This window comes from Barbus barbus (genome assembly GCF_936440315.1).
Source record: "Barbus barbus genome assembly, chromosome: 17".
Lineage (NCBI taxonomy): Eukaryota > Metazoa > Chordata > Actinopteri > Cypriniformes > Cyprinidae > Barbus > Barbus barbus.
In genome coordinates this window covers 27,673,950-27,687,697 of record NC_136745.1, presented here as the reverse complement: position 1 = coordinate 27,687,697, position 13,748 = coordinate 27,673,950, and the positions used below count along the sequence as shown (strand labels likewise).

Sequence of the window (13,748 nt, the reverse complement as noted above, 5' to 3'; positions counted from 1 at the left end):
AGCCGCAGGTCATTATGGGTAGTGCAGCAATAAATGCTCTTAAGGATGTTTGCATATACCTCGATGTTCACTTTAACCATACGTTTTAAAACACAAAGAACAGTTGTTTTTGAGAATCATACAGACTGATGTGAACAGTCTCAGCAAGATTTGGTTGCAAATGCTGTACTATTGCTTAAAGTCATAAATCATTTGCATAATGGCTGTGCACAATGTGTCTCTACAAGCAACTGTACACTCATTCATAATTAATGGAAGTCATTTATAATGCATGAGTGTGCATTTGAAATCCAGCGTCAAGGTCTACGCTTTACCTTCACATGTGTTTAATTGCTTCTGTATGACACTCTGGACACTGAAGAGGAAAGGAGTACACTTTAAGTGACCTTTAACCGTCTGCGTGCGCATGTCGAGGACAGCTTGAGCTGACATAACAGGGCTCATATCACGTCAAGCTGCAGCTTTCCCATGGTCCACAAGGATTCAGTTTCTGTTGCCTCATCAGGTCATTCAAAGCGCACACCAAAGCAAAGCCTCCAGATCAAAAATTAACAATCTGCCCAGTTTTGGCTCACTTACTATCACTCTAACTGTTAATCTAAGACTTTATATTTGAACTTTAATAAAGTCAGAGCTAAAGGGAGCAAATGAGGGATCTTACATATCCTGTTTTCCAGGACAATCAAAAGATTGTCTAAAATTATTAGATATTAAGGATATTACAGCCTTTAAGTCTGTATATATGAAAGATATATAAAATATATATCTTATATACCTATATTAATGAAAAACTATATAAAAGAAAAACATAATTTGAGTAACACTTCTCAAGTATATTTATTTTTACAGGATGTTGATATGTTTTTTTTGGAAAATACAGATTAAGAATTTTTTGCAGTATTTTTTTACAGTTTGCCAATAAGAAAGAAAAACACTAATTTGAGTAATTAAATAATATCTTTTGCTTTTATATAAGCATATTTATATCTTTTTTTTTTAAATGATTTTAACATGTTTTCACTGGAAAATACAGATTAAGGTTTTTTGCCGTATTTAATATTATTACGTTAATTAAGGTTTTTGATTATTTTTTAAAGAAGGAATTTGCCAATATAAAATACCTAATTTAAGTAATTTAATAAAATATTCTAATATAATCTAATATATAATTTGTGCAGTATTTCTTTTATTTTTTATTATTATTATCACATGCATCTGTTCAAATATCAACTGCACATTGACGGCTAATATGTACAGTATGTGTAAAGAAATGGCAAACAGTATGATTTTTGCCAAACAGGTTTCCAGAACACTCCTCTCTTCTGCCATTGGTTGATTAAACAGAAAGCCCCACCCTAAACTCACACCACTGGTTAAGCCACTGTTGCTGTTTTCAGGCCAGTCAGGATTTTTAAACACTAAATTAAAATACCAATAATAACTAATAAATAAATACACTTTGACTTTAAGCTGTAAACATTCTTCAGATTTTCACACCACATTAATTGTTCTAAAAACACAATGCAACTGCCGTTCCTGAGCGCTATAACAATAAGATGTAGGCCACTGAATGTAGTCCTGTTTTCTGTTTAAAGCCACACAGAGGCTGGTTAACAGAACAAAAGAGCTGCATCCCTCTATCAGATTCTTCATGGCTTTACATCAAAGCCCTTGGTAGGAACAGCAGCGATGGTTATGGATGGAAGAGCAAATCTGGGGTCTGCATAACGATGTATTCCAGTATCTCTGGAAACAGCCTAATACTTAATGATACGTGAATTATCAGAACTCAGGAAATTAGCATATTAATGAAGTTCTTTTATAACAGTAAAGTAGTAGTAAAATAGGTCACTTGTATTTTATAACACAAGCACTGCTAGCGTTTCATACAGTCTCTAAAACAAACATCTTGAATAGAATATCTCACACAAAGAGAAGGGAATCTGAGAACGATTAATAAGTGGGTGAGTGTATCTGGAGATATTTTGGGTAATAATGTGCTTTTATAATGTCACGTAAACATCCAAGCATGGCTAAATAGCTATAAACTCTTTCATCGCAGTAGGGAGCGCTATTACACATCTTCTAAAAGAGTACTGAATCTCTGGATCAAAACACACTGAAGAAGAAACAGAAAAAAGCAATCTCGTATGTAAGCAGATGCATATGTAAATTAACATGATCGTCAAACATTAAAACAGCAAATATCTCAAAACTATATCTCATTCTGAATCTGATCCGGAAATAGAACTTGATTTTCTCGGCTCTTTGTTCAAAATGTTGTTTTTTTATGAAACTTACCCACATTTAAGTGTTAATAAAAAAGAATGCATGAAGCTAGAATATTTTTGTTTTGTTTTGTTTAAAAGCAGAGATTCGTTCTTTTGACATATTGCATGTTCAGATATTCATACAACAAAATATGAATTATGAATAATAATTTTGTGAAGATGATACAAATTGCTGGCGGCTTTTGACAGAGTTAATAAGCAGGGCTGTTCTGAAGCACAACATTTGTTATTACATTTCATTGCCGTTTTCTGGTTTCCATATTTCTTTAATAAACATAAAGGTTACAGTCTGCTGAACGTGGACTCTTCTCTGTGGGATCTTGCAGAAATTCTATAAGCTTCTGAATAATTTGCAAGGGTTGAGGAAATCAGTCTAGGGAAAGTCTGTTGAATAATGGATGATTTTCATGAGTAAATCATGCTCCATTACCTCAGAGCTATCCCACTAAACATTGGACGTCGGATAGACGTGCAGATCATGTCTATATTGGGTCCGTCGGTCCATGACCAATTCTGGACATCTATTCGACGTCCAAACTAGGTCCACTATTTGGACGTCCAACCATGACCCAACTTGGACGTCATTTTGACGTGCAACATTTGACCTAATCTGGCTTATTTTTTTTGGACGTCATTTGGACGTCTATGGCAGTTGTGATATGCACATTAGACGTGCGGTAGACGTCGAAAAAAGACGTCGCCTGGCGTTACAAAACAACCCCATCAATGGACGGAAATTGGACGTCCAAAATGACATGGAAAAGATGTCACTACGACGTCACATTGCGCAGTGGGATGAAGCAGAATTTAAGCCATGTTAGTTTATAAGATCTATTCTCCAAACAAAGGAGAAATAAAATAAAATCACATTTAATAAAGATTTTTATATGTTGGGATCAAATTCAGGTCATCAAAGCTTTTTTGTTTGATATATTAAACGTGCCACACAACACATTTCTTTCATATTTCATTTTATGTTTCACAATTTATAGTCTCGTTCCGACGTCTCGGCCTCATCCGTGCGGAACAGCAAAGGAAGTGTGTAAAATACGACGTGTGGTGAAAAGACAATCTGTATTTCCTGTAAGATACCGTGCACTGAAGGTCATTGCGTGGTCACAATGCAATCTGCTACATCTGGCCCACTCAAGGGAATTGACAGAGGAGAAATACATTTCATTTTATTGCCCATAGTCACTCAGCTGATGAAACCAAATCATGAAATTGATTTAGGGGCTTAGTGACCTTTAGACAAACTTATGTTTATAGGATGGGGCAAATCTATAACATACACAAACGGCATGTCAAATAAAGTAAAACTATACACAGATCAATAAGCACTTTTCCTTGTTATTGTTAAAAATGTATGAATTTCAAAAACATATTGCTGACTTACTGTCTTGCACCAAATTACATTGTGGTACCATTTAAATTAACTGGTATAATTACTACTAAATACTTTTAAAATACTTTTAATGTCTTAATTATTTAATTACCTAAAACTATTGTTGTTTTTATTTAATCAGCTATTTTAAAGCGTTACTCCACCCCAAAATGAAAATTGTGTCACCGATGTCGTTCCAAACCCGTAAAAGCTTCGTTCGTCTTCGGAACACAATTTAAGATATTTTTGGATGAAAACCGGGAGGCTTGTGACTGTCCCATTGACTGCCACACAATTTACACTGTCAAAGCCCAGAAAACTATGAAAGACATCGTCAGAATAGTCCATCTGCCATTTTTATTTTCTTTGCGTATAAAAAGTATTCTCGTCGCTTCATAACATTCAGATTGAACCACTGATGGCAGATGGACTATTTTACATTTACATTTATTCATTTAGCTGACGCTTTTATCCAAAGCGACTTACAATTGCTATATATATCAGAGGTCGCACGCCTCTGGAGCAACTAGGGGTTAAGTGTCTTGCTCAGGGACACATTGGTGTCTCACAGTGGATTCGAACCCGGGTCTCTCACTCCAAAGGCATGTGTCTTATCCATGTGTAAATTGTTTGGCAGTCAATGGGACAGTCAGAAACCTCCCGGTTTTCATCCAAAAATATCTTAAATTGTGTTCCGAAGACGAACGAAGCTTTTACGGGTTTGGAACGACATGGGGGTAGGGGTGGGCGATATGGCAAAAATATCATATCACAATTAATTTTTTTAGAAATATCACGATTCACGATTTTATCATGATTCTTTGTTATGTTGGTTTTACTATTTTGCAAGTTGTCTGAGCAGTACAGCCACACAAATATCCCTTTTGTTAAAAAAGTATTAAAAAATATTTTTAAAAATAGTGGATATTTAGGCCAAATTTGGCAAAGATAAAAAATGTATTATAAAAAATCGTATTATTGAAAATCTTATTATTTTATCTTTGTTATTAAAAATAAGAACAAAGATACACATTACAAATACACATAATATACAAATAAAGTGCTTTATTTTCAGGTACAATAGGTGTATTTACTATTCAAGAAATTTAATGAACAATTATAAAAATGAGTGGAAAATAACTATATAGACTGATTACTATTAAAGCAACTGTATTAAAGTTTTCAGTCAAGAGTAGTAATGATTTTTCTCTTTGTGTTGTGTTGTTTTATTAAGGCCCCGTTTACACTAGTGCGTTTTCGTTTTAAAACACATAACTTTTACTACGGTTACGCCAATCGTTTACACTACTCCGGCGTTTTTGAGGTTGAAAACCGAGACTTTTGAAAATGCTGCAGACCCTGTTTTAGTTTGAAAACTCCAGGGTTGCGTTTCAGTGTAAACGGACCAAAACGGAGACTTTTGAAAACAATGGCGTGGCGGCACACATTCGCTCTGCGTAACCTTTTGACAACCGTGTAAACAATAACATCATGCTCGTTATTGTACACATAGATATGTATGGGTAGATGCCCCATTTGACCGCTCCAAGCATCTAAATAATAGGGAATCTATTATATATATCTATAGTAGAACATGCATGAATGGTCACGTGACATGCGTTTTCGATTGTGTAGTGTAAACGGAGATCGTTTCTGAAGCGCAGCGGAAACGCCGGTATAATCAGGGATCATTTTCATTCTAAAACGCACTAGTGTAAACAGGGCCTTAGATTAAGAGTTATAGAGGATATAAGAGGATAGTTCACCCAAATATGAAAATTGTCATCTGTCTGTCTATCATAGTGTTTTATTTCTATACCATCATTTACACACTCTCAAGTCGTTTTAAACCAGAATGAGTTTCTTTCTTCTGCTGAACATAAATGCTATTTTGAAGAACGTGGTCCACAGTGCATAGTATTTTTTCCCCACTATCAAATTCATGAGGACCAGCAACTGTTTGGTTACCCTCATTCTTCAAAATATCTTCTTTTGTGTACAGCACAAGAAAAAAATAATATTACAGGTTTGGGATAACCCGTGACTGAGTAAATAAATAATAAAAAAAATGACATTTTTGGGTGAACTATCTCTTTAACAACAATCGGCTGCATGTTTACTGTCCCTTTAAGACCTGCACGCATCTAATATAGCCTACAGGCACGCATCCGTTTTTCTTTCATTTTAGACATAACCAACTGTGGTTATATGTAAACCTTGTGTGTTTTGACAGTATTAGTGCAAAAGATAACTTAGTCCAGTAATTAGGTGCTGTTTGACAGTGTGTGCGCGTGCGCTTCAAGTGTATGCACTCAGAAAAAGTGCACGTCAGAACAGCACGCGAATGAAGTGTTTAACTGGCAAGGCGTTAAAACACATGCAAATGTACTGTGATTGCGAATAAGTGCAGTGTCCTGTGAGTGTAACTCTACTGCAGAGTTAACATTTGATGTGAATGTATGTCGCATTGTACAGTATATTGAGCCGGAGGCGCCAGAACTGCAACTGATAATGTGCGCTGTAGCACCATACTACGATATTTCTTCAAAAGCAGATCGTGGAGACATTTTTATTGTCCATGATAAAAAATCATAATTTCGCACAACCCTAAAGGGGGGTAAGTGATTAATGACAAAATTTTCATTTTGGGGTGGAGTAACCCTTTAACTGCACAATATCACATTTTAGTACAGTAATAATCTCTATTAAAATCAATTCCTGGTTACATGCTATTATGCAAGTGAAAATTATTATTAAACACACACACATATATAGTCAATATAATATAAAAACTAGATGATATATTAATATAAAATACAAAAAATACACCTAGATATTATTTCTAATTTTTATATATATTTGTAACATCTAAATTAACTTATAGCCAATTATTCTACTACTGCTTTATTTAAACAATTACTTTAATTTCACATTGAAGAAAAAACTCTTCAGCAATTTTTGCCACGTCAAACAGTTAACAAATAAAACTAAAACCATAAAAAACATGTTGAAATAAAAAATGTTCACTGAACTGAAATAAAATGCCTAAAAAACTCAACATTTCTTAATTTCGTTTAGTGTAACTTGATGTACTAAAATTAAATAAATGATTAAATCTACATAAACATATTTAAAACAAAAAAAATAATAATAAAAATGGCAAAAACACACAACTAAATTACAAAAACTTTAACTAAACGTGAAAATAGAAAACATTCAAAAAACTAATTTTAAGAAAAAACATAGTATACTAAAATAAATACTACATACAGAATCAATACAATCTAAATTGGTCTTGACCAAACTGACATAAGAATTGAGACTAATTCATATACGGTACATCTTTGTAGAAACGTGTGTTATGCAAAATGCTTATCAATGGTTGATAACATGGCACTTACCGCCCAGCGCTTGCTTCATCACAAAATCCATGATGCACTCCGATATGTGGTCCTCTTCCAGCTAAAGAGAATGTTGCATTTAGTCCAGCTGTGATCCTGATTCTGCCGGTCCACCACAGTGTGTCAGTCTCCTGTGTCCTGATGAATCCTTCACACCTACTGCGAAAAGAGAGATGTAAATCAGAATTATTAACAGTTAAATTAGATAATACTGATCTCTACAGGGTCAATACAACCTCATCACATCTGTGAGCATCTGAGCTGAAATTTAACATCACTACTAAAAATCCCCACAAAACAGTAATATCTGCACACAAATGCACATTAGTGTTATTCTGAGCTTCTAGACGAATCCCACACAGTGGGAGCTTAAAACGAATTCACAGTCAGTTCTGAAAACTCAAGAAAGTCCAAGTAATAATTGCTTACAGGAACACATTGAACATTTCCAGCTACACTGTGATATTAAGTGGAAATGTCAAAACATTTATTGCGGATTTCGTCTCGAGAAGTTCTCTGAACCTTTATAAAAGCTTGATTTAATTTAAAATACTTTCTGTAGACACACAAGAGATGGTTTGTCTGGTTCGGCCATGACATGTTTGAGACATAATACATGCACAAAATCTGTCAGCTTTACAAAGCTGCCAAGAGCTTCATTGAGACTTAGGATACTGAAAACTCTCAATCCGCAAAAAAAAACCCAGAACCCTGAATAGCAGCCAAACACCTCTTAAGAGACGAGACACAAGACTAAAGGACAGCAGGTAGGTTAATAAAAGAAACATTAAACAAACTGGAATTATGATTTTTTTAACTAGTTCCTATTATGCATTTACTTAAGTCTGCTTCCACTTACCAGCTTACTGACTTGCAATTTGTTCTTCTTGAAGGATTCCTAACTGAACATTAAAGAAAACGACATGCTCGAATAGCTGGAACATGACAAACACACACTGCGTCCTGATAATCCACCTCTCTGTCTGTCGCTCCAGTAGCTTCATTCATACTCGCCCACACTCCTCCCCCTCATCTTCCCATCTCCCTTCAGTAAAATGAAGTTTTTTCTGCTAAGTTTAAAGGACGCATTACCCCATTTACTGCATGTTTTGGTTTGCCAGAAGTATACAATAGCTTTTCAAACAATTCTTTAATTTTATGACATCTTTTCCGTGTATTCTCCCTATAGTAATATTACTGTACATACACCTACACTTCTGTTTCAATATATACACTATATATAGAATATATATATATATATATATATATATATATATACTCTTAATCTAGGTCTATAGATGAAGAGAAAACAGCATGTCACAATAAAAGACTCTCCAAACCTTCAGTACATTCATCCCCTTTAAAGCACCACCATGAAAGATGTGTATTATTATTACTTAAACGTTGCTTTACCAGTGTAGTTAGTTATAAAAGAAAATACTGAATTTTAAATAACTTTTTTGCAGAACTGCACCAAAAAAAAAATCTGTAGATTGTAAGAAAAATGTTGATAAAAATATTTTACAGAGAAACGTTAATCTCTTCAAATTGTCATCTATTCCTGGTTGTTATGAATGTTTTATGTTTTAATATATACATAATTTAAAAATAAATAACAATATATTTATTTGATATATAAAAACTGACAAAAAAACACCTAAATATTATATATACCAACAGGTACATCCTGTGCACACAGCAGATGATTTGAAATGCAATAATTATGAGCTGTATTGTTTCAAATTTTGAAATGTATTGTCAAAATGTACTACTTTATTTGATCTACTACAGTATTTTATATAAAATTGATCTTCATCATGAATTTGTCACGTCAAAAGAAAGTCAAATAAACTAACCAAATAAAAACTGATCATAGTTCTTAGAAAAAAAACAAAACCTAAGTATTATGGGTAAAAACAGGAATACTTGTGCTCATTGCAGACCAATAGTTATGAAATGTATTGTTGTAGGCACTGAATTTATGCTGCTGTAAAGCAGATGATTGAGAGCAAAACAGTCAAATTCCATATATTTATCCTCTTTAAAGTTCCACCATGCAATAGTTATTATTATCACTAAACCTATATAGTGCCAAGACTAAAATCACGTTTAGTTAGTTATAAAAGAAAATACTGAATTTTAAATAACTTTTTTGCAGAACTGCACCAAAAAAAAAAAAAAAAAAAATCTGTAGATTGTAAGAAAAATTTTAAGAAAAGTATTAAAGCTAAAACAAAAATTCAGGTCTGATTAGCATAACACAAACCTGTGACCTTGAGGTTGAGTTTGTGAGCCATTTACCAGTTCAATTCAACTTCTACCACGTCAACTAACACAGCATTGATGTAGAGGTCTTCACAGGTTCAAATATTCGTACCTGAACCCGTGCAGACCCGAGAAATGCCTTAAATGTACTACCCGGACCCGACGTGGACCAGAACCCGGCTGGGAAGACACAGACCTGAGTGCACCTGTCCCGATCGGCACATATTGCACAGCAAATGCTATTAAGTCAATAAACATTTTTGCCTTAACTACTGTATGGCTCTCCCTGACTGCAATGCATACAATCCTCCTTGCCAATAAATGTCCATCCATGTTAGGCTGTTCCTCTCTCTTGCCGTCTGAAAGAGCCTTCTTAATCCACTCATTATTCCAGCTTCAAAAGTCTACTTGCTGTCACAGAGACGAATAACTAATGCAACTTTGCAGTTTTCTTCCTATCTCGAGTCAACTTGGACTGTAACGTTTACCCTTTTGAACTACAATAACGATACTTTTTGTTGGTTGTAATAAAGACTCAGAGCAATTCAATTTTTTTTTTAGCAAAAAGCACACAGAATTATAAGTTCGTTACACGTTCAGTTTTTTATTTCACATCACCCATGTAGGAACCCATGATCACCGTCAGTTTGCAGTACTAACATTTACTCCGCCCGTGCTCTGTTTTCTGGTGGCTGAAGTAACGTGTTTTTTGGGGTTTTTTTCTTATTTCCCGCTAACACTTTTCTCATCCTATAATTTTACAACCTGCAAGTTACAAAACACACGCAAGCTGACTGACACTGATCACTCGGGTGCGGTGTTCTCCGATCGACTCGGGTATTACACACAATGACCCGGGACCCGAAGTAATAGATTGGGACCCAACCCGGACCCGGCTGACCATTTAAAATACAGACCCGAACCCGCATGGGTCCCGGGTCCTCGGGTCCTACGTGAAGACCTCTACATTGATGTACTCTACCTGAGTCTTGCCAGTGTTTCGTACATAAATGCCTTCATTAAACTGTTTTCAGAGTGGTTTCACTTAATGACTTGAGAGACTGAAAAAGATGTGGTGCAATAACCATTTGCTTTGAATAATTTGCATTATGAAACATTTAGGGACATGTCGCAATTTGTTGGTTTTAGTCGACTAGTCGATTTTTTAAAAATCGTCGACTTCATTTTGCTCGCATGGACTAACAGCCAAATACCGGAAGTGGCGCATTTCACGGACGAGAATCCATAAAATACATTATTAGACTATTTTCCAAGGCTGCATGATATATTAACTCCATCTCTGCATGTTGTTGTGAGTTTGGGTTTATTAACGTTCATCTGGGAACGCAACGTGCGCCATTTCATCAGATTTGTAAGGTAAATTATTTATAAATCTACACAAACACAGGAGAATATATCGCGATTTCAAAATAAAAGCTCAAACCCTCACTCAGAGTTTACACGGTTTGATCTCCACATATTCATTTAATTACAGCGGCTATAGCATTTCTGTCCTAAGGAAATGGCCAAATATTAAAGATTAAGTGGATATTTGAATTAAATGGTGCTTGGTCAATATTAAACATGGATTAGATCGCACAGTATAATGTGTAAAAACAATCATCAGGTCGTCGGCGCATCCTGCAAGCCTATGTTGTAATGCTTAATCTACATTAGCTCTATTGTTTATAATACATTATGTATTTTAACAGTTTTGTTCAATAAACCATATGATTTCTTTCTTTTGACACTTTATTTGAACTAATTATTATTGCATTATTGCTATTATATATGTATATATGTCGTTTTATTGTTCATATGTTCATTTATTTCATTGTTACATCTATTTTTATTACCACAAAAAACAATAATTATAATTATAAGGCCCTATGAAATCAGTTTTATTTCCAAATTTTTTTTTTTTCCATTTTCTATACTCCGTTTTAATGGTTGAATTACATTTTATTAATAAAAAAGCCTGTCTAATTAATTGATTTTATATAAAAAAAACTGTATATTTTTTCTTTTTTTTTTCAGAAATACTGCACATTTACATTTGTCACCTAAATAAATTAGGGTAAATAATATTTCTGGTAAATACTCCTTTAAAAAGTGTTGTTTTTTTATTATAATTGTATTATTAGTAGACTAGAACATGTGAATATGTTGTCATTCTCGCACTATAATAGTGAACTTTGATTTCAGTGATTTGGATATGAGATGGACACTTGCTTCTTGCACTCTGTTGCACTTTACTTTATAAATTTGGATTTCATTTGGTTTAATAAACTATTCTTAAGTAAAATTGTTGATTTTTTGTGGGAAATTAATCGTTTAGATTAATCGATTAATTAGTCGATTAGATTAATCGAAATAAAAATAATCAATAGTGGCAGCCCTACAAACATTGCTTTGCATCTAATTATAAATCTTTTTCAATCATCTCCGATAAAACCATGCTCCATCCAGCTCCAGCGTCCATCCTGGTGAAATGTAAATGTAAATTATATGATAATCTAATATCCGTATGTGGAGATTTGTAAAAACAAGACAGCAAAAGGATATATGTCATCTGAAATCTCACAATGCACTACAATGGTGGGAAGATGTCAAGGAGAAGCGACGTTCTGATTGATTGGTGCATCTAATCCATCTTTGAGCTTCTACAATGATATAATGGGATTAGAATGACAGCCTCAAGGTTACAGTTTTAGCCAAATTAAAGCATAAATTGAAACTCAAAAGTCAGGGTTGCCAAGACTGCGTAAACAAAACCAGTCCATTCATGGCCGAAACTAGACCAATCATGCTCCAGGGGGAAATGGCTATCAAAATTGCTTCAAATTGGCATTCGAGGGGGACAGAGAACTAAAAAACCAACCCACGGCAGCAGTATAGAAGTAGCATATTCTGCGGAAAAAAACATGGACTTGGCAACACTGTCTTTTATTATGAAACTCCTTTAGACCTTAAAGCACACAAGATTGCACAGGATAGCTGTATAGTTTAACACTAAAGATAAAGAAGAAGAGCAGAGACCATATACTTTCTGAGCTATTACTGGATTCTTACATAAGCGCTACTTTAGCAGCAAACTACAAGATCGCCGCAAGGCGTTTGATTTCCTAAGAAAACTGATGTATGGCACAAAGTGATGTTGTGATAATGTGGCAATTAATTTGAGATGCTTACCGCAATAAACACTGTGATAGATTTTTTAAATCAGAGGTCTCCGGAAGACAACATAGCTGCTTAAAGCATGGATGGAGCTGACTGAGACTTTGCCCAAACAGGCATGAAATTATTACTCTTCCTATTAAAGGCTTTAATATTTACACAATTATGCAACATGATAAGGCATGAGTAGAAACATGGTTTTTCCACATGCACAGGAAACCACTCTGAAGTCTTAAAAAAAAATAACAGATACTTTTTTATGGGTTTTTGTATGTACTTTGGTACACAAACCAGCAATAATACGCCTATAAATCAAAAAAGCTATTATAAGAGACCGATCTCTCATGCCTCGTGAGAAAACACTTCAGCCAGATCCCAGCAAAGCAGTTACGTGAGATATTTTTTCCCACTTTTCTTATCTGAGCACCATAAAAGCAATTGATTTGCATGGACAGCTTGTTGCATAAAGTAAACAACTGTGAATTTATCTGGTGGTAGATTGTTCACGTCAGGCATGCGTCTCGTGGACTAATGACTTCAGTGAAGATTAGTTCTCCATGATTCTCTCCACATCCTCTCTTATCTTCCTACAGATCCTTTCAAGGACAACCATTTAGGAGTGATACACATGGTCCCTGGTTGCATCCATTAAGCCTATTGGAAACTACCTTCAGCCACAGCTTAATGAGTCAGGTAAAAAGACATCTGGGACCAGCTCAAATCAATAGATATGGACAAGGAAAGATTCCTGACTTTCTCCACAACCCTAAAGCTTTCAGCTTCAAGGCAACTACGTGACTTTAAAACACATTAAAACTCGAAAACCTTTCTGACCAGCAATTTCTTATCCACAAAGAAGCCTTGAAAGCAAAAGGGAGAGAAAATAGCATCAAAATCTTGAGGAAATAACAGCATGTTCAGTTATTTTCAGCATCCTTTCTTGTTGCTTAACAGATTGTGTCACTCCGCTTTTCTGTGTTTGTTCATTCCAGAAAGCCCAAAGTATAGCTACTTTTTGTGTGCATGCCATCATTTTCTTAACTCCACGCACCATTTGCAGGTCTAAAAAAATAAAGGTGCTTCAAAAGGTTCTTCAAGCGATGCCATAGAAGAACCATTTTTGGTTCCACAGAGAACCATTCAGTCAAAGGTTCTTCTTCCTTACCTTTTTATAATCTGAAGAACCTTCTTTCACCACAAAGAACCTTTTGTGAAACAGAAAGATTCTTC

At 34.7% G+C, this 13,748-nt stretch overlaps 1 protein-coding gene across 2 annotated transcripts in view; it reads right to left on the bottom strand.

The window, feature by feature from the left end:
* Positions 1-13,748, bottom strand: part of LOC306883387 (complexin-2-like) — a 29,739-nt gene that overhangs the window by 8,026 nt on the left and 7,965 nt on the right. The window contains exons 1-2 of one of the 2 annotated variants that reach the window (XM_079438594.1): positions 7,936-8,056; positions 7,077-7,235 (exon numbers count right to left, since the gene is read on the bottom strand). In XM_079438594.1, the coding sequence (XP_079294720.1) occupies positions 7,077-7,107 (31 nt within the window). In that variant the 5' untranslated portion in view covers positions 7,108-7,235; positions 7,936-8,056. Of the gene's footprint in view, positions 1-7,076; positions 7,236-7,935; positions 8,057-13,748 lie in introns of those variants that run through there. The other variant, XM_079438593.1, reaches the window with a different exon arrangement.